General features: G+C 39.3%; 2 protein-coding genes across 5 annotated transcripts in view; one reads left to right on the top strand and one right to left on the bottom strand.

Annotated features, from left to right (window-relative positions):
* Positions 1–14,421, bottom strand: si:dkey-185m8.2 (trichohyalin). Its single transcript, XM_067437592.1, has 3 exons — positions 13,771–14,421; positions 12,508–13,272; positions 1–5,764 (listed from the first exon to the last, which is right to left on the bottom strand). The coding sequence occupies exons 1-3, from the start codon at positions 13,799–13,801 to the stop codon at positions 138–140; spliced, it is 6,423 nt and encodes a 2,140-aa protein (XP_067293693.1). The 5' UTR covers positions 13,802–14,421; the 3' UTR covers positions 1–137.
* Positions 13,192–27,885, top strand: part of f13a1b (coagulation factor XIII, A1 polypeptide b) — a 24,188-nt gene continuing 9,494 nt past the window's right edge. Inside the window, exons 1-9 of one of the 4 annotated variants that reach the window (XM_067447081.1) lie at positions 13,192–13,281; positions 20,099–20,313; positions 21,838–22,026; positions 24,640–24,888; positions 25,037–25,155; positions 25,744–25,851; positions 27,217–27,394; positions 27,524–27,662; positions 27,741–27,844. In XM_067447081.1, the coding sequence (XP_067303182.1) occupies positions 20,109–20,313; positions 21,838–22,026; positions 24,640–24,888; positions 25,037–25,155; positions 25,744–25,851; positions 27,217–27,394; positions 27,524–27,662; positions 27,741–27,844 (1,291 nt within the window). In that variant the 5' untranslated portion in view covers positions 13,192–13,281; positions 20,099–20,108. Of the gene's footprint in view, positions 13,282–16,313; positions 16,475–19,048; positions 19,076–20,098; positions 20,314–21,837; positions 22,027–24,639; positions 24,889–25,036; positions 25,156–25,743; positions 25,852–27,216; positions 27,395–27,523; positions 27,663–27,740; positions 27,845–27,885 lie in introns of those variants that run through there. The other 3 variants (XM_067447090.1, XM_067447098.1, XM_067447084.1) reach the window with 3 other exon arrangements.

Raw genomic sequence — 27,885 nt, forward strand, 5'->3', positions numbered from 1 at the left:
TCTTTTGAAAATCTTGTTTATTTTAATTTGCACTGCTAGTCACATAAATATTGTTTACAGCCAAGAATGTCAAGACAATCTAATTTAAAAATTATTCACAGTCCTAAAGGCTCATTTAAAATCCCTAACGCTCTTCTTCAGTCCAGTTCATAGTAATGTCCGTTGTTTCCTCCAAGCATCTCCTCAACCATCTCCAGCAACCGGACCACGTGAGATTCCCGATGTCTGTTGTCAAGCACGTGGCATCTATTCCCACACTTCCGAACCAGCCGCTCCAGGTCCCCGTTTCTCTTCACGTGCTGCTGGCCGCTCTCTCCTAATGTTTCGCCCCAGGTGAGCAGAACAATAGTGTGGCTCCATGATGCTTCTCCTAGCGCTGACATGGTGCTCTCCACTGCACGCCTGTACTGACCGGTGAAGGATACATAAGCGGGAATCACCAGGATGAATGCATGGGGTCCAGGTTGACACAGAGAGGCACTTTGAGAGAGATGTCTTTGAAATGTGTCTTTACCGCCGATCCCAGATCTCCATTTCAGGCCCTGAGGCTCTACAATAGTGACCTGCCTGCCGGATATCTCTCCTCTCCAAGGGTTGCATCCATTTGCATCCGGCCCAACGATGGTGCATCTCGCTGGATGACGGGGCGACCAGGAGTCTCCTAAAAGCATAAGCCTTAGTTCAGACACGGGCCAGGGTGAATGTCCGGTAGGTTGGAAACCGATGCTTAACGATTCAAAGAAGTCTTCCTCACTTTCGCCCTCAGAATTGTGACGCTCGCCATCTTCCTCTTTTTGCCTGGCCTCCAGTGTTCGTTTAACCCTCCGGTTCTTTACAGAGCTGTTGTTTGCACAGTTTATAGTAGCCACCTGCAATCGCTCTTCACTTCTTGTGTCTTTTGTATCACAAATGCCTCCATCTTCTTGATAAATTCGATGGAGGTCTTTGGCTTCCGTTTGTTTGCCATTCATTTCAGCGCTGTTTGTCCATTGGTGATACCCCGAGAGAGGCTCTTTGTGTAGCAGTTTAAGCTCTGTGTTATACAAATACTTCTCCCATTTCTCAAGCTCCTCTCGCTTCTTTGCCAGCTTGTCTTGTTCATTATTTAGCTCCAGAATTCTGCCGTCCAGCTGGTTTTGCTGTTCCTCAAGCTGTTTTTCTCTCTCATCTAGTGTTGTTTTTAGGCGCTCCAGCATTTGTGTTCTGTCCTCAACATCGCTCACCTTTTTCTTTAGCTCTAATTCTTGGTTGTGCAGACATTTGTCTTTATTATCTCTCGTAGCGAGCTCCGATTCCAGCTGACGCAGGTCCGTTTCCCTGGTATCTAAAGAGCGTTCTCTGTCTTTCAAAACATCCTGCTGTTTCTTCAGACCGTGTAGCAAGTCTTCATGCTGTTCTTCCCGTTTTCGCATGACTTGCTGTTTTTTCTCCAAATAGATTTCTTCACTTTTCAGCTTCTGCTCTCTTTGAGAAAGCGCTTCTTCGCCTTTTATCAGCTCTTGCTCTCGTTTTCCCAGTGCTTCTCTAATGCTGTCAAGCTCCAGGTCATGTTCATGCTGAGTACTGTCCTGTTTTTCCATGTCTCGTGTTTGCTCCATCAGGATTTGACCTTTGAGTTCAAGGACCTGCTCCCTCTGGACAAGTTCTCGCTCCTTTTCTTGTAATCCTTTTACTTTTTGCAGAAGATCATTTTCCATATTGCTCAACTCGGCTTGCCGTTTCTCAACGTCGTGTTTGTAATTTTCAAGTTCCTCTGAGCGCTCTGAAAGCCCTTTGGTTTTTACTTCTGACATCTGCACTCGTTTATTAAGGTCATTTTCTTTCTTTCCCAGATTTTCTCTGAGCATCTCCAAAGACTTTTCTTCTTCCTTAAGCCTGTGTTGTTCTTTAACACATTTCTCCTCCATTTCAAACAGCTCTTGTTCTCTCCTTTCTAGCTGCTCTCTACGATTTTCCATATTTTTCTCCTGCTTTTCAGTCAGGTCTTTCATTTCCCTCTCCTTGTTCTCCAGTATCATCTCCATTGTGTGTAGCTCATCCTTTTTACATTCTATCTGCTGCTCTTGAACCTTTAATTTTTCCTCTCCAACCATAAGTTCTTCAGCTCTTTTATCAATCTCTTCTCTCATCCTCATCAGATCGACAGCCAAACGTTTGTTATTCTGGCCCTCGTTTTCCAGATTCTTCTCCTCTTCTCTAATCCTGTACATTTGCACCTCCAAATCCTGCTTTTCATCAGTTAGTGCTTGTTCTCTCCTGTTAATTTCACCTTCTTTAGTTAACAAATCATGTTTGTTTTGTGCCAATTGCTCTTCTTTCTTTTCTACCTCCCTCTCTCTTCTGCAAAGCTCTTGTTCTCTCTCAGTCTCATGCTCTTCATGCCTTTCTCTCAGTCTTTTCTCATAATACACCTTCATGTCCTGCATATCTCTCTCTTTCTCTTTCTCCTTCTCCTCCAGCAGCCTTTTTAACTCGTCTAGCTGTTGTTCTAACCCTTTCATTTCTTTCATCTGTATCTCGTAGCGCTCAACTGAAGTCTTCAACTGAGTCTGAAGTCCCTCACACTTGCACTTCAGCTCTTTGAATTCTTTCTCCAATCCTGCGTTCACATTTTGTAGGACGTTGTTTCGTTCTTGCTCTTCCCTGTGCTGTTGTTTCAGCTCCTTCGAGCGTTTTTCAGTGTCTGCGTTTTGCTGTTGTAACTGATTGATGATGTTCTCCTTCATCTCAGTTATTAGTCTTGTTTCCTCGTACTTTTTCTTTATATTTTCCATCTCCTTTTCCATCACCGTATTCTTTCTTTTGTAGTCCTCCATCTTCACATCAAACTCCTCCTCTAGAAGTTTTAGTTGAGCCTTATCTTGTTCAGTATTTGCTTGAATGCAATTTTTCAACGTTTCTATGTCTCTTATATGCTTGTCAATGATTGTTTGCAGTTGTGTGTCTTTTTCCATATCTCTCTCATTTAATTTCGTTATTTCATCGTCTTTTGTTTGTAGCTCCTCTTCTAAACGTTTTAGTTGAGCTGCACTTTCCTCAATATGTGCTTGAATACTCTCTCTTAATTTCTCGATGTCTTTTTGTTTTTCGCCGATGTTTTCCCGCAGTGTGTTCATTTCTCTGTCGTTCTCCTGGTCTCTTGTTCTTAATTGGATTATTTCCTCGTCTTTTATTTTGACTTCATCCTCTAAACGCTTCAATTGAGCAGCACTTTCTTCAATATTTGACTGAATGGTGTCTTTCAAATGTTCAGCGTCCTTCTCTTGGCCAATAATATTCTTCTTAAGTGTGTGAATTTCACTGTCTTTCTCCAGGTCTCTTTGTCTTAGTTTGGATATTTCCTCCTCTTTTATTTTCAGCTCTTCCTCTAAACACGTCAGTTGAGCCACGCTCTCTTCAGTCTGTGCCTTGATAGTCTCTCTTAACTTTCCAATGTCTTTCTGTTTTTCACTAATGCTTTGCCTAAGTGTGTCAATTTCTTGTTTTTTCTCCTGGTCTCTCTGTCTTAATTTTTCATTTTCCTCTTCTTTTATTTTGAATTCCTCTTGATGATGTTTTAGTTGAGCTGCGTTTTCTTCAATATGTGCTTGGACACTGTCTTTCATCTTTTCAATATCCCTCTGTTTTTCACGAATGTGTTGCTTTAGTGTGTCAATGTCTTTGTCCTTCTCTTGGCTTCTTTGTTTTAATTCGTCTATTTCATCTTCTTTTGCTTTCAACTCTTCCGCTAAAACTTTACGTTCAGCTGTGTGTTTTTCAGAGTTAGCTTGGACACTGTCTTCCATCTTTTCAATATCCCTCTGTTTTTCACTAATGCTTTGCTTTAGTTTCTCAATGTCTTTGTCCTTCTCTTGGCTTCTTTGTTTTAATTTGTCTATTTCGTCTTCTTTTGCTTTCAACTCTTCCGCTAAAACTTTAAGTTCAGCTGTGTGTTTTTCAGAGTTAGCTCTGACACTGTCTTTTATCTTTTCAATATCCCTCTGTTTTTCGGTAATGTTTTGCTTCAATGTCTCCAATTCTCTGTCCTTTTCCTGATCTCTCTGTCTCAGTTTGATTATTTCGTCGTCTCTTTGCTGAAGCTTCTCTTGGGTTTCAGCGTTTCGATTCAGCTCTTTTTCCTTCTCTCTCACCGTTCGTTCTATTTCTTCATCTTTCCCTACAAGTTTATCTATGAGCGTGTTGTATTTCTCCACAACGTCGCAATGTATTACTCTTTCGGCTTCTGTTGTTTTCACTTGCTCTTGATAGGACATTCGTAGCTGCTCCATCTCTTTTGTCATCATCTCTGTTAGCTCTCTCAGCTTGTCCATCTCTTTCTCTCTCTTCTCAACCTTTTCCCTGAATCTCTCGCTTTGCTCCTTTTCTCTGCCTTCAGCCTTCAGTTTCACCTTCTCAATTTCTCTTAAGATGTTTTCAATTTCATTGTCCTTCTCTTTCAGTTTGCTCTCCATCTCTTGCTTTTGCTGCCTGGCCTGTTCTTCATACCTGCGTTGTGATGCATCCATCTCTTTTTGAGTTTCCTCAGCCTTTCCTCTCATCCTATCATTCTCTTTTTCAGCGTCCAACATTTTGTTCTTAAGTTCATTCATCTCGTTCATTTGTGCTCGCTGAATTTCGGCCTCTCTCTCCTTTCGCTCTTGCTCTTTGGCGGCACCAAGGCGCTCCAGTTCCAGCAGTTTCATTTGAAGCTCATCCACTTTCTCTTTAAGTTCTTCCCCCTCTCGCTCTCGTTCTTCCAGTCTCATTAGAAGTTGCTCTTTCTCTTTCAGTCCCTGATGGTGAGTCACCATGGCTTTGCTTATTTCGGCACTCAGCTCTTGTAGCTCCCGCTCCTTGTCTTCCGTTAACCACGCCATCCTCTCCTCCAGCTCGCCCATCACGCTTCTCCTGTCATCTTCGCCCCTGTACGGCGCCTCTTCCCTCTCTGCCTTCCCGGGAGATTGCACTTTGTCCTTTTTGCGTCTTTCAAAGAACCAGCGAATGCTCTTGACCTCTCGTTCCTTCATCTTCTTCAGTTCTTCCTCCTGCCGTTGAAGCTTCTCACTAAACTCCTTGACCTTTAGATGAAATTTCTCATTTTTTTGTCTTCCCAACTCTTGAATCTCATGCACCAGTGGCGAGAAGGCCTCGCATCGGTTTCCCGCCACCATCTTTTCGATCTTCTCCAGAAGTTCCGTTATTTGCGTCTTGGAATTCCGAGATTCCAAATAAGAATGGCTGCTGATGACGTGGAACCTATTTGAACATCGTTCCACCAGCCAGCGAAGTTCCTTTCCTCCTCCTTGGATGTGCTGCTCAATCGTGACTCCCTCTCGTAGCTGGTCGCCCCTCGTGAATAAAAGAAACGTGTGTCTCCAAACCGTCTCCCCCAGAAGCTCCAAGTGCTCTCGCACCGACTGGGCTTGGACGAGCGTGTCCACTCTCAACGTCAGAAGAAACGCATGAGGTCCAGGAGGACACAGCGCCACACTCATTCCTATCTCTCGCTTCACTCTCTCTGGAGTTGGTCCCTCTGGTCCGCCCTCCCATCCAGGCACATCCACCACCGTCACCAATCTGTTAGAAACCTCCGTCTGCTGTCTTGAACACTCCTCCGTCGCCTGTCCGCTTTGAAAGTACCCCGGTCCTCCGAGGATGGCGTTCCCAGCCGAGCTTTTCCCCGTCTCTCGCTCTCCCAGCAGAACCAGTCTCAGCTCCGGGAGACGGCGTGAACCTCTGGAGAAGAGATTTTTCTCATCCAGGTCTTCAGCTTGAGGATTATCGTCTAGAAGGGACAGGAGACACAATGCACAGAAAAAAAACTAAATTAAGCTGCATTTGTGAAAAATGGCTTTTGTGAAATATCATTTAGGGTGTGTTCCCTAGGGATGCCACAATTCTCAATATAATATGGAACCGTTTGGTACGGGATTTACAGTTCAATACGCGCTTGGGAATTGCGGTTTTGCATTTAATTTATTATTTCTATTTCTCTTTGTTTGAAATATTTCTGCCTGTGAGTCTATGCGCTGATATGAGCAAATATCCGGTCATATGCTCTAAAGTTAGCGGGTGTTTAGCCACGCTTGAGATGCTGGTGTCAGAGAGTTATACTCACAGAACACTATAGTTATTCACAATCACGAAAGTTCATTTTTTTAATGCGTTTTAAAGCCTTGCTGGTTAAACATTTCATCGTTCATTTCTTATGCACAGTTTTACATGCGGTGAGCGAGCAGTAAAAGCCTGTCAAACACACGTGATTACTGGACTAAGTAGTCTTACTGCACTAATACTGTCAAATACTTACAAGGTTAACATATATAAACACAGTCAGTTATGTTTAAAGTAAAAGTAAAATTGTGTGTGTTTGTAAATGAGATGCGAGCAGGTCTTACATTGACATCAGCGCAGCCTAGTGAACACTTGTCCTTAAAGGGACAGTTCGCCACTAAAATTATGTTAATAAAACAACAAAAGACAAAGAGAAAATCACTCACTGCTCTTGAATAATAATAAAAATATATATACAGTAATTTTTAATTAATGCATATTGTATATTGAAGACTATGTAGTTTTAATTTTAGCCTACATTTATTCATTCAATTTCATACTTAAAGGTGCACTATGTAGTATTAACCACTAACCAGTAACCACTAGGCCGGTGTTATATATTTTGTTCAGTTGAGTACTTACAATATCCCAAATGTTTCCAACTATTTGTAAATTGTGAGAACATTGCTATTTTAACTAAGGACAGGGACGTTTCAGCATAGCGTCTGAGGAAGTCGCCTGTCAATTGCGTCATATCTGCGCTACCCTCGGTTTCGGGTTTTATTTGGCAGGAGCGCTTTACTCTTAGCAGTGTGAACAAGTGAACGCACGGAGTAACGTCATAACATAATTTTCAACACACTTAAATGTGTCTAATATGATAAACAGAGCTGCTTTACCTCATAATCATAACCGGAAGAGCGGATCAGTGCAAGCGCCCAGCGACTGTGTCCCGTCCCGTCCTAATAAAAGTCCCGGTGTTCGCGAGGCATGTGTTTGTTTAACAATCGCTCCAGCAGCCGTGCTCAGCTCCACAACACTCGGTCCTGCTCTGCTTTACACTACAGTAATGTTAATAACCGCATGTATGAACGTGAGTCCTATTTCCCACCGGCTGTGAGGTGAAGACCACATCTCCCAAGATGCTGCGCTCAAACTTTGCGTCATCAAACTACACATTTGTTTTGAATAGGTGCCCTCCAGTGGACGGAAAGTTGCATAGTGCACCTTTAAATGCTACTGTACATCTCTGAGCTGCCACTTTACATTTTTATATTTATTTTATATTATACAACACACTGGGAATGTGTACAAGGTTTTTTTTAAAGTAAAGTTTTAAGTTAAAGTAAGGTTTTTCAAGTCTTTTAAGTAAAATAAAATAAGAGAATTACAATAAAAAAATTATCTTCAACCTCTTTCCGATCCTGTCTCCTAAGAATAAAATAGCAAAAAAAAAAATGAACTGAAAATGTATTGAGGTATGTATTGAACCGTGGAGTAAATGTATTGTTGCATCTTGTAGTTGGGTTCGCTTAGTTTGTTCACTTGGTCCCGACTAAAATCCAGACCTGGTACACTTAGCATTGGCATTTTAACACCGACCCTATAGGCATAGGGATATATTCATAGCAGGGCCGTGCACAGATATTTTGACAAACCAAAAAAAAGGGGCACTATAAGGGGGTTGAGTATCATCTTAATATAGAGAATGAATAACAAACCTTTTACAATCATACTGTAAATACAATTGTTAGGCTTTCGTGTTAATTAAATTTATGTTGTTCTAATTATTCTTCCAAAAAGTTGATTCTGTGGTAATTTGATCTCTTTTCTATTTTTATTTTTTATTGGAGATTTAAGTAGCAAATGAGAATCACTAAAATTATTGAATATATTTTGAGACAAAGGTCTTGTTTATGATTTATGTAAATCATACGCAACAGTTTTTTAATAACATATAAAAGTATGGTATTTGGGGTAAAAGGCATATTCAACATGATAATAAACAGCTGACTGACTTCCATTTGTTGACATGACATGGTTAAGATTCGGCTGGTAAATATCTTAAGTTGGGTGTCCATCTTAGAGGCAACATCATATTTATAATAAAAATATGATAATAATCATATCATATAATACAAATATATTTAGTTGTTACAACGATAAAACTTAATTAAATTATTATGGGATCTCATACATTCAATGTTTTCAGATTATTTACTTAAACATTTGTGTCTGTATTTTAAAAATATTTTTATATTAACATTTTAATATTTACTGAACAATAATTAATTATTTTATTCATCAGAATAAACAGAAAATGCTGCAAACGTTGCTAGAGATTTTTTGCACAAGTATGGACTTTTTTGAAAAATGAGCACATTATTAGGCAAGGCAACTTTATTTATATAGCACATTTCATACACAATGGCAATTCAAAGTGCTTTACATAGAAAGGAATTAAAATAGGGATAACAAATGCATAAGAAAAAGCATTTGTTTTTCTTATGCATTTGTTATTATTAGGGTGTGCTTTTGCCCCATTGTACCCTGATACAACTCATGTATATAATAGCCTGTATTACCTTTTTTTATTGTGTATACGATTAATATGCTCTAAATAAAATATCATAAATATGACGTATGTTATAGATACTAGTATTAACTCTTAAAATGGATTATAATTGGAAATCTATTTTACAGAAGTTAAAGACTGACAAACTGTCAGCTAAATATTCAGAATTCAGTATATAACGTTTTACCTGCTGGCATGGAGCTTTGAATCCATGTTTGCATTGTTGAAACAAACTACTAATTCCGCGGATCAACCACTGTCTGTAATGTGGATTGTAGTTTGTAATAATACCTGTTACATTCTGGAACTGTCGTCTCCACAGAGAGAGGACACAGCCCCGCGATGCTGCGGAGCGAGCGGGAAAACACGGAACGGATTAGTGTAATTAGTGGCGAAACAGAACGCTTTTATGGGAATCCTCTGAGGGTGAGGGAGGGAAGGGGGCAAGAAGGGCACCTTAGCCGATGAGGGCAAAGGGGCAGTGGCTCTAGCCTCCGGGCCACCCCCCTGTGCACGGCCCTGATTCATAGTCAAACTGGTCTGCTATTATTGTGTATATTTCACGTCAGAACTTACAGAACATATAACAAGAGCTTCTATAATGTGTAACGGAGTCAAAACGTCGACAGGAATCCCTCCGCCACACACACAAATGAAGATCTGCAGCGGGGTGATTGTGAGCCCTGTCCTTTTAGTGTCATTTTAGGATAACTCCAACACGAATTAGATTTCAGATCTATGGTGGACTGGAAGATTTTTTCCATAGTGGTCATATGCACTCTCAGGAAAAAAAGGTACAGTTCCTTGGGTAAAAAAAACCTATAGCTGTATCTTTAAATTGGTCCTTAGGGTACCATTATACTATTGTTTTCCTCTACTTAGAGCAGGGGCAGGCAAGTTTGGTCCTAGAGAGCTGCTCTGGTGTTGAATTAACACCACTTTATGTCCAAATGGGAATCACCAGCAGGATGTTAATGTAGATAATTAGGTAAAGATAATTGACACCTGATGATAACAAGCAGAATCACTGAAGGAAAGAGAAACTCAAGAACTACAACTGACTTCAGCCACATCTTTAGATTAAATCAACTGAAAAGACATTAAATATTTCGTATTACTAACCAAACTCACTTTATTTCTGTCCTTTGCTTACAGTTCTTTTTGAGAATCGACAGAGATGTTAAAGTTTATTTGAAAAAGTTTTTGAGCTCGTGTTTTGTAATAGTGTAACAAAGCACATCATTTTTTTGCAACGGAAGCCATAAACAGAAATTATCAGGTGATATAGTTTTCCTTATCATAAAGAAAATGTTTAACTAATCTCATCACTGCCTAAACTGGTTATTTGTTGTTGATAGATAATATTTACCAACAATACTTTCTTGCCACTGATCAGACATTATGAATTTTGATTTTTAAATAGATTCTGGGGGTTAAAAAAGTTGTGATGTACACATATATCAAGAATCAGCATAAGAATCTCAAAAATGGATGCGTATTTAATGCTGCAATGCATGCTGGGAGTCATGAGTTTTCACATCTCTCCCTCACTCTCTCATTTCTGTCAATAAGGGGGAGGGGGAGATGTGAGGGAGGATTTCTCAGCCGGGACTTTTTACTGCGCCGAGTCGAAGTACTCTGAGAAGTGCTATTCCGCCATACATTATAGTTCTCCTTTTTAATCTGCTTAGAAAAGCGACACATTTTATTTTGTGTCACCATACTTGATCGTTCAGCTATTGGTGTAACTGTATTTAAATAGGGAAACGTGCAGGTGTTTGGTCGCTTCTAACTTGATCTCTGTTTGGTTCCATAGTGAATGAACTGGGCTTAGTGGGCTAAGCTAAATGCTATCAGATCGTCACCGCGCGTCAGAGAGATTAAGAGAGAGAGGGATGTGTCAACCTGGCTTAGTTAAGGGAATAACATAGTTTAATATGAAAAAGCGGTGGAGTATCCTTTAAGAACCACTTTTCCTGGTTTAGGTGTGGAAAGACAAAGAACTGATTTGAAACTAGGCTCTGGCTCCAAACCAGCACTGCCTCGGTGGAAAAGGGTAGGTATAAAAATGTACCCTTAAGGAGTACCATCCCAGTGACGTCCACTTGTATCTTAAAAGGTACAATTTTGTACTTTTTTTTTTGAGAGTGCGGGTACTACTTTTATGGTACTATGTTTGTGTGCATGGTTCACTCTGCAGTGTGTGAAAAAAGTGCAGCATTCGCAGCACATGCATTTGGAACAACTTGAGGTGAGTAAATCATGACAAAATGTAAATTTCTGGGTGATGAAAAGGTGTGTACACTGCTATAGCTAGACAAATTTAATAAATTAAGTCTTAAAAGTAATGTAAATTTCTATAGTGATTATATATTTTTGTAGTTCTGCTCTGCTCTAAAATGTTTCATCAGCTTTGCTCTGAATTAAGATGTTTGCATGAATAATAATTTTGTGACTTAACATTTTTAGCCATTTTCTTTACAATTGGATTCTTTTTAATGAACCAATCAAACTGAATACTGAAAACTCTTCCTCTCTAGAGAAACATTTATGCAATTATTCCAAACTCAGAGTTAGAAAATAGTTTTTGACAATTTGTTTGTTGAGTTTGTTGAATATCTTGTTTTCCAGTGCAATTTTCCGAACATTTTTAAATTAAGATATATGATGTAATGTATTCTGAGAAGAGAAACAACATCCAAATAAAGTGAGTTTAGGCTTAAAACAAGAAATAAAATAACTTTATTAATTTAAACTCATACTCACTTCATTTAGATGCATTAATATCTTATGTAATTTTTAGGGGTGACCCCAAATAGTCGAAGATTCGATGCATCGATATGTAGAGCTGGATTCGACTAAAGATCTCACAGTCGAATCTTTGCGGGTGTAATGAAACGAGGATCATCCCATTTTGGCAATATGGGGGTGATCAATATTTTAAAGACGCGGCGCGGCGCCTTTAAATTTCAAATACATTGTTTTCAATGAGTGTATCCAGCGGCGGCATTCAGCGCCTGTCCACAGCGACTCAGGAAGTTGTTTAAAATCCTGTCGCGCCACAGAGCGCCATTTCAAGGTTTTATGTTAAATTTACATTATATTTCCCTCATATCGTCAATGTACATACTGATTTAACCCTGTGCTACAAGATACACTCATCGTGCAGCTCTTATGTCAGAAGTCAGTTCAAAACTGAGCTTGCGCGTATATAATGTTAGCGTCCGGTGTGAGATCCTGAGGCGGCGCTGAGCTTCCCGTCCAGTGCGAGACCCGCTTTAGGCACAATCGGCTTCAGAACGTGCATATAAACGCACTCAGTGTTATTTTCCTCTCTAGGCAGGTATTTTTTTTAGGTTTATTTATCAAAATGTTCTTTTATATATTTGTGTGATGTTCTGTATTTCGATCGAGGCTATAAAATGTTATGAGGAAATGTTTTACGAATGTTTATCCACCACATTACCTTTTATTTAAACCTAAATAGGAAAGCCATTGTCCGTTCGTCTGTCAGTTGCAGGCAGTTTTGGTCGCTTTATTGAAAGTTGTTGCTGTGTGCAGTGTGTAAAGGAAAATAAAAATAATTTTACCCTCCTGCTGACAGTGTCGTGCCCCTCCCAACCCATTCACACACACAGATGATTCGACTATCAGTCGACTATAAAAAGATCAGACAATTCTGATTCGATTGTCTAAATCCTAAGTCGGGGACACCCCTAGTAATTTTGCTTCTCAAGTAAATGTATCTCGATTTAACCCTTTATTCTCTGTTTGGATCATTTTGACCCAAACAGTGTTATTTTAATTTAAAACGTGTTTACATTAGTAGTACCAGACATTGCTTAAGCATTTTTAGATATTTGTACTGGAAAACAAGTCTGAGGAAGCGATCCACTCACTCGTCAGCACAGCTCTGATGGTTCCTCTCTGTGTCTGCGCCTCCATCAGCCTCTGTTTCTTCCTCCTTTCTCTTGCCCTCCGTTTGCTCTCCGCCTCCAGCTCCAGAAGAAGCACATCCGTCTCATAATATCTCCCTCCTCTCTCTCCGACCAGCTTATCCAACTTCTTCATCAGCTCCTTCACCTGCGATCCGTCGTCGACGCGCAGCTTGTTCTCCAGAACGTGAAATCTGTTCCCACACCGTTCCAGGAGCCTCTGGAAGGTCTTGCCGCCATTTTGAATCCTCTGTTCGATGGGAATGGAGCCCATTTCGTCCCCTCGTGTGAACAGCACCAGTGTGTGATCCCACACCGCCTTTCCCAGCAGCTCCAGATGCTCCTCAATCTGCCGATGGTACTCGGCTGTCACCGACGTACAGGATCGCACCACTAGAAGGATGGCATGAGGGCCTGGTGGACACAAGGAGACGCTTCGCTTGGTTTCTCTCCTCACCCAACCGGGAGTCCCGTTCACCGGATAGTACCATTCCCAGCCCGGGGTGTCCACAACCGTGACGCGCCTTCCTTCCACGTCTGCACGCCTCTTCACACACTCCTCAGTCGGTTTATTCGACTCAAACCCTCCTGTAAGGCCTAGAATGGTATTTCCAGCTGAGCTCTTCCCGGCACCTTTGCGGCCTAGCAAAACCACACGAAGTTCAGGAAGAGGAGACGGCTGGTGACTCGGACTTCCTCCATTGGCCTCGACTGTCTGCTGCCTCCTGTCTGTGAGAGGTAATGTTTAGATTAACTACAACGGATGTACAGCATTCAAAAGTAAGTCATACTTTTATTCAGCAAGGATGCATTCATTTGCTCAAAAGTGATAATAAAGGCATGTATAATACAAAACACTTGACATAAAGCCACTTGGTTGTTGAAAACGATGACGGTCAGACTCTCAGAAAAAACTCTTTTATGAAAAAAGGTACAAAAGCTGTCATTTGAGGCAGTACCAAAGGTACTAATATGCATCCATTAGTGGTACAATGGTCCAAAAATGAGAAAAGATACCCCCCCCCCCCCCCATCCAGTGACAGCTTTTGTACCTTTTTATTTCTGAGAGAGTATTGTGACATTTTGTGTTGGATTGTCCTTAGTGAAGGCAAAAAGGTTCTGAAGATGCAAACACTTGCTTTAATATATGTTTTGTCGAATGCAAAGAAATTCAGAAGTTTTGACACGTGTGCATGTCATCATCAATCATGATCATATATAGCTCACCTAAAAACGAAGGATCCTCCTGTTTTTCCATCTTTATCTGGCTGTATTTGTCCTCCTTTGCTCCTCGTTTTCAGCTTTATTATTGCTTTTTTTTTACATGGGCATCGTTTTACGCCTCAGTATCGTTCAAGCGTAATCGATTCACTTCCTACTGATGCATGGAGGAACAGTAGAGCGGAACAGCGCTGAACGTGGAAGCTTGTTCACGTGACTAACCTGTGGTTTTCTGTAACTCGCACAGGAAGCACCATGTACTGCTTGCATGGGTATGGCGGAAATCAAAAAGGAGCCTTGTGGTCAGTTTTGCTCCTTTCATATGTGCATTGACTAGCTCTGTATCATGATGCTTTGTTTTGAATCATTATTTAATCATCAGGAAGGCATTTGTCTTTTTTGTTGTTGTCTTGATCATACACACACACTGTGAAGTGAATAACACTGATGATCTCTTCATGGCATCTGTTAGTGGGTGGGATATTCACATTTTGTCCTCAAAGTTGATGTGTTAGAAGCAGGAAAAATGGCCAAGCGTAAGGATTTGAGCGAGTTTGACAAGGGCCAAATTGTGATGGCTTGACGACTGGGTCAGAGCATCTCCAAAACTGCAGCTCTTGTGGGCTGTTCCCGGTCTGCAGTGGTCAGTATCTATCAAAAGTGCTCCAAGGAAGGAACAGTGGAGAACCGGCCACAGGGTCATGGGCGGCCAAGGCTCATTGATGCACATGGAGAGCGAAGACCGATCAAACAGACGAGCTACTGGAGCTCAAACTGCTCAAGAAGTTAATGCTGGTTCTGATAGAAAGCTGTCAGAATACACAGAGCATCTCAGTTTGTTGTGTATGGGGCGGCATAGCCGCAGACCATTCAGGGTGCCCATGCTGACCCCTGACCCCGCCAAAAGCGACAACAGTGGCACGTGAGCATCAGAACTGGACCACGGAGCAATGGAAGAAAGTGGCCTGGTCGGATAAATCATGTTTTCCTTCACATCATGTGGATAGCCAAGTGTGTGTCTTACCTGGGGAACACATGGCAAACCTTGCTGGGAAACCTGAGGTTCTGCTGTCCATGTGGATTTTACTTTGACATTTACCACCTACTAAGCATTTTCGCAGACCATGTACACCCTTTACAAGAAACTGTGGCCTCTTATCAGCAGGATAATGCTCCTGTAACAAAGCACAAATGGTTCAGGAATGGTTTGAGGAGCACAACAGCGAGTTTGAGGCGTTGACTTAGCCTCCAAATTCCCCAGATCTCAATCCAGTCGAGCATCTGTGGGATGCGCTGAACAAACAAGTCCGATCCATGGAGGCCCCACCTCACAACTTATAGGACTTAAAGGATCTGCTGCTGACATCTTGGTGCCAGATACCACAGCACACCTTCAGGGGTCTAGTGGAGTCCATGCCTCGACGGGTCAGGGCTGTTTTGTTAGCAAACACAATATCAACACATTATTAAGAAGGTGGTAGTAATGTTATGCCTGATCGGTGTGTGTGTGTATATATATATATATATATATTAGTTTTGGCCCACCAAAAATATCCATGAAAAGCCCATTTATAAGCCGTAGACCGTGTCCACCCTCCATTATGCAACTAGATGTAACTTTGACAAGCACTCGTATTGTACTACAGCATTACATCTTCAGCATTAAAGTTCGTGGTGAAAGAAAGTTGCCTGTTCTCCAATCTCAAGGTGAGCTCATGCCCGTGACTCAGAGTCTCCCAAAGCATCTGAAGGGGTCTGAACAGTGTGTTTTCCCTCAGAAACGCTGGCAAAACAAGATTTTTCCATATATATAATGCCTGAAGCAATGACTCAAACTGCCCATAAGAGCCATAATGCAGTGCGAAAATGGAACAAGATTAAATGCTCTGAGAGCGAGTCTTAATGTCCTAATGCATCATCTTTTGCTTCTCAGGTATATATCTGCTTATATCCTGCTTTAGGGATATTTTGATGTTTTTACTGGAAAGCAAATAGGCTGATCTGATAAAGAGTAACATATTATTACTATATAAATACAGGGAACTTTTCAGTATTAATGATCTTATATACAATATGCAGTAACTGATGCACTGAAATTTAGAAGAAGAAATAACTTTGATGTTATTTGAGCGAGTTATGATATATTATCTGAGTATGATATGTCAAAACTGTCCATCACAGGATTCAATCACAATCTAAGAGACCCAATTATATTTCAGTAAAACTATCATTTTTATTGAAAGTTGCTGTTTTGTCTGCACAAAAATCTAGATTTTGCAAGTTTTGCTAAAATTTTTATTTTACTTTGAATATTTTGGTCAATGACGGTGTCAAAAGAGAAGGATGTGACATTCCACACGTGTGTCTTTACTTGGTCACATTTCTGTTCACTACAAGACACACACACACACACACACACACACACACACACACACTCACTCACTAGTTTGCACTTCCACTCTAATCTCACACATACACTACACACCCTCTGCTTTTATAATGTCATGCTAATCTGCATACATAGACACGCCCACCATGAGGTTTCAGATGTGTAATGCCACACACTTGCACACACTTACACACACACACACACACACTGTTATCCCAGCCCCATATAAAAGTGTGGGCAGAAGTCGTCCTGATGTGATCCCAGACTCCAGCTTCAGTGTCTGCAGAGCAGTGCCGCTTTTCTACCTAAAACATAAACCAGGTTAGTACATTTCGACATATTTAATAGTAAAGAGTTATCTCTGGAAGATGGAAATGGCCAGCTGCTGTTCAAACGTTTGAGTGTTCATTAAGGCTGCATTTATATGATCAAAAATACAGTAAAAAATTTGAAATATTTTTACAACTAAAAAACGAAAATTCTGTGTGAATATCCTTTAATATGTAATTTATTCCTGTAATCAAAGCTGAATTTTCAGCATCATTACGTCAGTCTTCAGTGTCACATGATCCTTCAGAAATCATTCTGATATGAGGATTTAATGCTCAAACATTTATGATTATTATTATCGTGTTGCTTCAAAAAAAAAATCTGGATTATCTGATGCATAGAAAGTTAAAATGTGATGCATTTGAAAAATACATATTTTCTTTACTGTCACTTGATTAATTTATTATCTTGTAGAATAAAAGAGCTCAAACTTTTGAACGGTAGTGTATATTTGTAATTATCCAAATAGGCCTACCTCCAAGTGTGTGTGTGTGTGTGTGTGTGTGTGTGTGTGTGTGTGTGTGTGTGTGTGTGTGTGTGTGTGTGTGTGTGTGTGTGTGTGTTAAAAAAATGTTTAATAATACTGTTGTAATTTTTTTATGTTTGAATTTTGAAGTTATTTTAGGTGATTTATATTCTGGATGTTATATTCTGGATGTATTTATATTCTGGATGTTAGTGCAGATTTGTGTTTGCAAGTGCAGATGTGTACGTGTGTGTGTGTGTTTGAGAAAGTAAGTCTGTGAGTGTTTACATGCAGAGCCAATTTTCTGTGTAGTTTGCAAAACGTAACTATTTTAATATGTGTCCCCATCTGTTTTAAATCTACGTGGTAACCACAGAAAACCAAATCTTGACAAACATTTTTTTAATCGGCTGTGTACATATATTTTGCCTAGTTTACCTTGCCCAGATGAAGTGTGGAAAGTGTGTTCAGCCATGTCTTTAAGTGGTTTAGTGCGCGAACAGAGACCTCACTGTGTTACTCACGGCTCCGGTGGGGTTCAGCGGGCCAAACATCTCCTCAAACTTCACACCTCGTTCGAGGAGACGCCCAGCCCAGTTTATGTAATCGTCACGCAGGTGTTTGTGTGTCTGCGGTGACATATTTTGCCAGTGTAAAAGCAGCCATTGTGCAGACGATCATAAAAATACGTTTTCCATGTTTAAATGTCGGGAAACACAGAAAATAGGTTATTGGATGGGAAAACTTCGCCTGCCAGTTGATTTTTATTTTTAAATCTCCCTTCAGAAGCATTAATAGTCCTAAAGAGGAAATTACAAGGTGTCATGTAAAAACACACACTGTCCCGTATGTTTATGTTCTTAAAATCACCATTAAAAATAAAACTGGACATATTGCGTAACGTAAAATAGAATATCAATTCATACTGTTATATCTTTCATAACATAGTTGAGATTCATCTTTAAACAAGTTTGGTTACAAAAAACTTGATTGGTTACTAAACCCTGAAAATTGATTGGAAAAAAAATCCCATTGTTTTCATCATTATTTTTAATTTTATTTTATCTGTGCCTCTTAATTTTTAATCATAAAACCCCCCTCTTGCAGCATCTTCTCTTCTCTGATGATGTATTTTTTGGCATGAGGGGCGGGGCAACCTGTCACTCACATCAGATTGACCAATAGCAAACCTTCCTCTAATCAATTCCCCACAGACTAAATCAAGCCCCGCCCCTACATTTATTCTCTTTTGAGAAGCACTGATATATACGTCACAATAGGGAAGAAAAGAAAAATGTAACTTTAATGTACAAAAACATTGACAATTGTAAGCAAGTCAACTTATTTCCACAAATTTCTAGATTTGAAAATAAAAGACAAAACTCATTTCAGATACTTTTTCAGTAACACTTTAAAATAAGGTCTCATGTTAGTTATAACTTATTTTTAACTATATTTTTAAAGCATTTATTTATATCTGTTAACGTTAATAAATCTAATTATTCACGTTTGTCCCCTAGTGCATTAACTTATGATCACAAATACACTTTTAGAAATGTATTCATGTAAAAAATTACCATTGAGATTAATACAAGATTAATATACTCTGTTGAAGTATTGTTCATTGTTAGTTCACTATAACTACTACAGTTGAATAATGTTTACAATTGTAACCTCAATGTAAAGTGTTGCCACTTTGTCAAAGAAAGAAAGAAAGAAAGAAAGAAAGAAAGAAAGAAAGAAAGAAAGAAAGAAAGAAAGAAAGAAAGAAAGAAAGAAAGAAAGGCTGAACTGCATCTTACTCATTAGTCTGTCTTGCGTTTAGACTTTTCATATGCTGCAATAAATCAAAGAACGAAAGGCAAAATCCTGCAATAAAACTGCATGCAGCAGATGCTTTGAGTTTGTCTTTGTGCGCGTGCATTGCAACATCCTCAATGCAAAACAGATGCCATAAATTACACACTTCCTTTGCAGCCTATTTTGTAACAATGTATGGATGTGTAAACTAAAGAGGAAGCTCTTATCATTGAAGTCTATATGCAGTGTTCATCTGACCTGTACTGTCAGAAAAAAAGGTACATTGCTGTCACTGGGGCGGTACCCTAAGGTACAAAACCAAAAAGGTACGAATATGTACCTTTTAAGGTACTAATACACACACTGTACAACATTTTGGTTGTTTTTTGTTGGTTTAACTTAAAAAAGTAAGTAACCTGGTTGCCTTAATTTTGAGTTTATTGAAATTAAAAATTTGAGTTGATGCAAATGAAATTTGTTAAATAAATAGAAACTCAAAATATTGTTGTATCTGAACCACATAAAAAATGTAATAAATCCTGAAAATAGCACTATTTGGCATGTTTCACTGCGTCATCAGAAATAAAACACACACAATTACCCAATATGCTTACACAATCTTTTAATAATATTTTAATAAAGGTTGTCAAAGCTCAAAAAATGTTCATTGTATTAACTCTATTTCAATGAACTCTCAATTTAAAGGGCAACCAGGTAACTTTTTTCTAAAAAAAAAATTACAGTGCACTCTTAAAGTACTAATACACTGTAAAAAATTATTCAGAAAAAAAGGTTGCCTGGTTGCCTTAAAATTTTGAGTTCATTGAAATAGAGTTAATACAATGAACATTTTTTGAGATTCGACAACCTTTTTTAAAATCTTTTTTAAAGATTTTGTAAGCATATTGGGTAATTGTGTGTGTTTTATTTCTGATGATGCAGTGAAACATGCCAAATAGTGCTATTTTCATGATTTATCACATTTTTTATGTGGTTCAGATACAATAATATTTTGAGTTTCTATTTATTAAACAAATTTCCTTCATTATATCAACTCAAATTCTTAATTTCAATAAACTCAAAATTTTAAGGCAACCAGGTTACTTACTTTTTTAAGTTAAACCAACAAAAAACAACCAAATTTTTTTACAGTGTGTGTACTGTGTACTGATTTTAAGGTACTAATACACACTCTTAAAGTACTAACATGTACATTTTAAGGTACTAATGTACCATTTAGGGATGAGTAAAGTGCATAGGTGTACCTTTTCACTTTTGTACCTTAGGGTACCGCCTCAGTGATAGCATTGTACCTTTTTTCTGAGAGTGTATGTAATTTCTGAGTTTAGTGTCTCAGCGATGGCCACCCCACCAGTACCTGCCATGACTGATCAAGAGGCCCGAGAGAACCCGCTCCCCGCCGCCTCACCTGCCGTACGCCCCAAACGCGTGTCCCACCGCGGACGCAGTGCGGGAGCCAAAGTCAGCTCGAATCAACAAGAGGGGAAGATGGAGGAGTTTGAGGCCTTCATGTTACTGCCCAGAGGACCACCACCACTCAATGGTGAGAACGAGAAAACCTGTACTTTACTTTGTATTTTTAGGCCGGTGCTTGATTTGGTCCTTGTGGAATTTGATTGGATGGGTGTGGTTTGGGTGTCACGGGCATGAGAGTGACAGGTTGCCCCGCCCTCATCATCAGAGAAGAAAAGAGATGGAGATGGAGAAGTTAGAATATGCTAGAATATTTCAATCTTGTCACAGTAAGAAATTAGAGTAAATTTTTGTAGTATCTCTGCCTTCTAATAAATCACATATTCTGTATCTTTTTAAGGTTGAATATTTTTAGCAAATGTTATTGCAATATACCATATTAATATAATCAATATCAATAATTTTGAAAAATGTATCTCTATTTTGTCCCGAATCAAACTGTTGAGTTAGAAAAGTCACAACTTAAAAAGTTGATATCACTCACTTAAATATGTCATAATGATCACGCTATTATCAGTGTTGTTATTGTTAACTAAAACCTGAAATAAAACTGAATGTAAATATAAGATGAAAATGATAAATATAAGATAGAAATTAGTAATGGGAAAAGTTTGAGCTGAAGTACTGAACTAAAATGGAAATAAATTAAAAAAATTAATGCTAATTAGAAATTTTTACAAAAGAATAAAAAACGACAAATAAATAAATAAAAACCACATAACAATACTTACTAAAGTTTTACTTTAAAGTACTTTACTTAAAAGTAAAACTTAATAAAATAAAAACTGAAAATATAAAAATACTAAAACAAATATTTAGAAATACTATGATAGTATATAAATTATACTAAAATAACACTCACCCTTATTTTTTAAAGGGAAAAATTCCCAACATCACAAATTATGTATTTCCTCTGAAAATGAATAAAGCATTTACAATTAACTACAGTTGAACTTTCAGTTCAAGCTGAACTGTCATTTAAAGATTATTTTTAATTCATAACCCAATAAAATGTAATGGACAAAAGAATTGATATAAACAAAACAAAAAAATTATTTAATTAAAATGTTTTTTTTTTTTGTTTGTTTTTTAAGGATCTTTTGCATTACATGTGCAAAAAAGGGTGAAATACAAAACTGTTATTATCAGTATAATTATTATCAGTATTTCATGCAGACGCAGACCGTTTCCTGAGAGTGGCCCATATTTTGGTGGTTTGAAACAGTAGAAGGAAAAGCTTTGTTTACCAAAATATTGTCTTGGTCTCTTATCTAGTCAAAAGGCCTCAACTGAAAAGCTGAGACACATATCCTGATCACTGAAGGACGTTTCCTCAGTGTTTACCGTTTCCACCAGATAGCAGTGAGCTCTTGTCCAAATGATAACATTTATTGCAGGAAACGCACCACTTTAATCTTTTAACATCTTGACTTTTTTCATCACTCTCTTCCCTTCAAACCCCCAGAGATAAAGAGATGAAAGACATCCTCTGTGAGAGAGTCAGGCCACTGTTTTTGTAGAGTATTGTATTGTAAAAAAAGCTAATTTACCATTGTGCCTTTAACCTTTTGACAGTCCTGTTTCTGTCCCTCAGAGTATCTTGATATCTGCGGTGTTGACATGCTCAAAGGACCTCAAGAGGTTAATAAACAAGGGCACCACACGTACCTGTACTCCAGCGACCGCCTCATCGTGCGTCGGGCTCAAGAGTTCCAGATCAAGATCACCTTCGATCGGCCCTACAAACCGGCCGAAGACAAGTTTGCTGTTGAGTTTGTCATAGGTGAGTCTTCTGAGAATTCAGGCAGAGATGTCTGAAATTAACATGTTCACAATACTTTTGCTCAGTGGTGGTCAGATACGAAGTCAGCTACTGTACTTAAGTAAAACAAAAACTAGTGGTATTTAACATTTCATGGAAGGAAAGCATCATTGCATATGGAAAGGCCTTAAAAACTACTAGATCTGCTTATTGTTTGACCCTTTTAGAAGAGAACACAACCCTAGGTATTTATTTGATACAGCTGTAACTTCAGACTTTTGCAAACAGCACAGCAATTCACAGTTTTCACGTGATGTCACATGCTTAGAAACGCCCACCTCAGAAAGGCCTTCATTGACACCAATGTCATTTCCTCTCTCAAGACCCATAAAGGCACTAAAGACGTCGTTACAAAGGCCATCTCACTACAGCGGCTCTACAATCATTTTATGAAGCCACGAGAATAGAATAGTTTTTGCAACAAAAAAAACCTAAATAACTTATATATTGATGGGCTGATTTCAAAACAAAGCTTCGAACCGTTATGAAAAATGTGTCGCTTCATGATTCGGATCACTAATCACTAATGTTACGTGATTTCAGCAGTTTGGTGGTTTGACATGGGATCCGAATCATGAATATATATATATATATATATATATATATATATATATATATATATATATATATATATATATATATATATAAATATTTATATATATATATGCGCATTTTGAACCCTAGCCCCCCATTGTAACCTTTTTTCATATTTTTCAAGAGTCTTCATGTTTTTTTGCAGCTTCCTTCTGCTTAAATGATAAGTTTTCCCCTTTTGCAATATCTAAGAATTATTTATAGATGTAAATTGTCCAGCGCAGCAGTAAATATAATTCAGTGTGCATTTTCTGCATATTTGACAGTGAAATTTCACAAGAGATTAGTGAGCCCCATCATCACTTTCCCTTCTTGTTTCTTGATAATATTTAACACATCCAGATATTTGTACATTGGCACTGATATTTAAGGAAACCGAGCACATGAGCTGAAGGAAGTCAACTTGATGGCTGGTTGTGCAAGGTTCTGTTTACTGGAAAACTGTTTTAACAAACAGAACAGGCACACTTTTTGAGTAAAAATAGTTGCATAGAAACCTACGAAGAAATACCATGCAAAAGTTTGGGGTCAGTAAGATTCAAATTTTTATCCAGAAATGATGCAGTAAAAGTGACGGTAAAGACATTTATAATGTTTATATTTCAAATAAATGCGGCATTTTTGAACTTTCTGTTTATCAAATAATCCTGAAAAAATGCTTAAAAACTGTCAAAAACTTTACTTGTGTAAGATGGTCTCTCTCAGGAGCTCAGTGAACTCAAGCGTGGTGCCGTGATAGGTTGCCACCCGTCCATTCGTGAAATTTCCTCACAACGAAATATTCCACGGTCAACTGTTATTGATATTATAACAATGTGAAAGCAATTAGGATCAACAGCAACTCAGCCACGAAGTGGTAGAACATGTAAAATCACAGAGTGGGGTCAGCGCACGCCGAGGTGCACAGTGTGCAGAAGTCGCCAACTTTCTGCAGAGTCAATAGCTACAGACCTCCAAACTTTACGTGGCCTTCAGATGAACTCAAGATCAGTGTGTAGAGAGCTTCAAGGAATGGGTTTCCATGGCCGAGCAGCTCATCCAAGCCTTACATCACCAAGTGCAATGCAAAGCGTGGGATGCAGTGGAGTAAAGCAGCCGCCACTGGACTCTAGAGCAGTGAGACATGTTCTCTGAGTGACCAATCACACTTCTCTGACTGGCAATCCCATGGACAAGTCTGGGTTTGGTGGTTGCCAGGAGAACGGTACTTCATTACTTCATTGTGCCAAATGTAAAGTTTGGTGGAGGTGGGATTATGGTGTGGGTTGTTTCTCAGGGGTTGGGCTTGGCCCCTTAGTTCCAGTGAAAGGAACTCTTAATACCTCAGCATACCAATACAATTTCATGCTCCAAACTTTGTGGGAACAGTTTGGGAATGGCCTCTTCCTGTTCCAACATGACTGCACCAGTGCACAAAGCGTCGGTCCATAAAGACATGGATGATTGAGTTTGGTGTGGAGGAACTTGACTGGCCTGCACAGAGTCCTGAGCTCAACCCGATAGATCACCTTTGGGATGAATTAGAGCGGAGACTGAGAGCCAGGCCTTCTCGTCCAACATCAGTGTCTGACCTCACAAACGCACTTCTAGAAGAATGGTCAATAATCCCCATAAACACGCTCCTAAACCTTGAGGAAAGCCTTCCCAGAAGAGCTGAAGCTGTTAGAGCTGCAAAGGCTGGGCCGACTCCATATTAAACCCGACGGATTAAGAATGGGATGACATTAAAGTTCATGTGCATGTAAAGGCAGACATCCCAAAACTTTTGGCAATATAGTGTAAATCCAAGTCTGAGTCGTAATTTAAATGATTAATCACAACATTTAGTGTATTTTTGATCAAATAAATGCTGCCTCTGTGAGCATCATTAAACAATTTTTTTCTTATCAGCCTCAAACTTTTGAACAGTAGTGTATATGTGTGCATAATGATGAAGCTTGTAATTCTAAATATTGTAGTGTGATTGTTGTTGTGCACTAGGACCAAGTCCTCAGTACAGCAAGGGCACCTATATTCCCGTCTTCCCCACTGCGGAGCGCCAGAGCATCTGGAGGGGTCGGGTCATAGAGACCAGCGAAAAAGTTGTCACGATGGGAATCACAGCCTCACCAGAGTGCATTGTGGGAAAGTACATGATGTATATCGGTGTGGTGACGCCCTATGGCATCCGCAGGACCACCAGGGACCCGAGCAGGGAGGTCTACATCCTTTTTAACCCATGGTCATCAGGTCTGAATTGTCCTCCTTTTTTTGTTTTATACTATTCGATCCACATTTGGGAAATATGGAGTGTCAGTACACCTATTCAAATTGTGCGCATGTGTTAGGGTAAAAAAAAGCTATGAGCCATGACACCAAAGTGATGTTTCTTTGAAAGCTGATCCTGTGTTCATGGATGACGAGGAGGAGCGTGAAGAGTGTGTTATGAACGAGCTGGGGATCATCTATCATGGAGCATATGACGATGTGTCGGAACGCGCCTGGAACTACGGACAGGTGTGCATCACATTTGCTGCGGCAGCTTTATGCTCTTTAAATGTTTGGTTTCTCTGTTGATTGATGTGTTCGATTGCATATTTTTCGAATAGGTGTGGGACACAATTCAAGAATTACCTCATGACTGCATGCAAAATTAATTATTAACATAATTTATATCACATTATTTATGAAAGAACACATAGGACCAAATCACTTTTGTGACAAATGGCTATAATAATTTTTTTGGTCTGTGTGCGGTCCATAAATGATGAGTCTGATAATTTTTTGATTTAATATTGAAAATGGGAAAACAAAAATATAGCACATTTATTTATTTTTCAGTAACACTTTACAATAAGAGATCAGAGAGTCTCTTTAGTGTCCTGAATGATTGTAAACTGTGATGTTAATTGTCTACCGCCTGTAAACTGTCAGTGTCGTAAGGACTGCTCCGCAGGTGCATGTGCAAAAATTATATATGGTTCATTGAACAAGATGAAAAACATTGTTAAAACCTTTCCAATAAAGATTTGGAAAGACTGTAATACTATTTATTTATAACTTGAATATTGCAATTCACTGTATTTTTTACATTTATGTTTTTAGTTTGAGTTTGGTGTCCTGGATGCTTGTCTGTTCATTCTGGATAAAGCAGATATGCCGCTGTCCAATCGTGGGGATGTTATTAAAGTGACCCGCATTGCCTCGGCCATGGTGAGAAACTGATTCACTTTATTATTATTTTTTAACCTTCTTATGAGGAACTGAGCTTCACTGATCTTGACTAAATGCTCTTTAGTTAACAGTAAAGCTTCTAAATGTCATGTTTTGACAGAAAGCACAGCCTTGTAAATGTTTGATTAAAGAGATCCTATTATGCTTTTTCACTTTTTAAACTTTAGTTAGTATGTAAAGTTGCGGTTTAAGTATAAAACAAGACCTGCAAGGTTGCAAAGCTCAAAGTCCACTCCAAAGGGAGATATGATGATGATAAATGGCTAAGCCTCTGCTTGCCTTCTAGCCAACATTAGTGTTAATCTAGTTGTTTACTGTCTTTACTGTCGCTTTTGTAAGACCGCCACTTAAGAAATTAACTTTGCTTTTGTGATCGATTTCTGTTTGTATTTCCATAATAAGAAAATTACAACAACAACAACAAAAAAAAAACCACTGAAACATCCTGTGAAATCTGTGCTTGCAGTGTCTGTCCATGAAATTCAATCTTCGCAATCCTCTTGTTTGTTAAAATTCTTAAGTCTGAATCAGGCTTGAATTGGTTTGAAATTTGAGTAGAGCTCGCTGTAACATTGCAAACCCGAAAAAGTTGGTAAAAAGTTACGCAATTTAAAGTTTCGAGTGCTCTTTGAGTGTCATGGCAAAGCATGTTGGGAAATAGAAATCCCCCGTCTAAATTAAAAGAAAGAAGTTCATAAAACTCAAAACAATGAAACAATTCAGATTACTTAATATGTGTCAGTTTTGTGAACTTAAAAGAAAGTTCTAAACACTTATAAAAGTTCATTTGATTGAACTAATTTGTTTAATTTGAGTTGGCTCTACTCAATCCAGTGAATTATTATTAGTGTAAGGGGCGTGACATTTCCTGAATATGCACTAAACCAGGGCTGGGGAACGTTGATCCAGAAGGGCAGAGTTTAGCTCCAAGATTACTAAAGTTACAGGCAGGTGACTGTTTTTTTCAGGGTTGGTGCTAAACCCTGCAAGTTCTCAACGTTCCCCACCCCTGCACTAAACGATGCCAATCACAACAAACTGGGCCAGCTAACCAATCACATTTAGTATTTTTCCGGAAGGAGGGAACTTCATCGAAACAGTAACTAACCCCTTCTTCGGGCTAGAGTCGGTAGAGAGGAGCTGTAAACATGTAAAATAGGTGGAAAAATACTGTTTTATTTAAACAATCACGCATGAAAGCATTTTCTAGTACACCCCAAACACAAAATCAAGACTTCGTAAAAGGGCAATGCAGGACCCTTTAATATCTTCTATCTTGTGTGCCATCTTTTTTAACCTTCATGAACGTATTGTTGACGTCACATCTTCACTCACTCAAAACAGCTGAACTCCCGCGATGACGACGGCGTGTTGGTGGGAAACTGGAGTGGAGATTATACATACGGCGTCCCGCCGACGTCCTGGACCGGCAGCGCGGAGATCCTCCTGGACTACGCTGGCAGCAAAGGGACGCCCGTCTGCTACGCCCAGTGCTGGGTCTACGCCGCCGTCTTCAACACCTGTAAGAATTCCTTAAATGCCCTGCTGCATTATATACTGTCCCAGGACAAGTCATTAATGAACAGGTCACATGGTCAGTGGTTTGCATGATTACTTAGTATTTACTTTACCCCCTTATCCTTCCCCACAGTTTTGCGTAGTCTTGGGATCCCCAGCAGGGTCGTGACAAACTTCTTCTCGGCCCACGACAATGACGGCAACCTGAAGATGGACATCATTCTGGACGAAAATGGAAAACTGGACCGGAACCGCACCAAGGATTCCATCTGGTTTGTGCTCTTTTATGGAATCAAAAATATTACAGGACTTAAAAGAATCTGCTGAATGACTTGCTTCATTGTCTGCAGGAATTATCATTGCTGGAACGAGTGCTACATGGCGAGACCCGATCTGCCTTCTGGCTTCGGAGGGTGGCAGGTTGTGGATGCTACGCCACAGGAGACAAGCGATGGTAGGACATAGCCTATGTTTGTTTTTGTGACATACGGGGAC

The sequence above is a fragment of the Pseudorasbora parva genome, chromosome 1 (genome assembly GCF_024679245.1).
Source record: "Pseudorasbora parva isolate DD20220531a chromosome 1, ASM2467924v1, whole genome shotgun sequence".
Classification (NCBI taxonomy): Eukaryota; Metazoa; Chordata; class Actinopteri; order Cypriniformes; family Gobionidae; genus Pseudorasbora; species Pseudorasbora parva.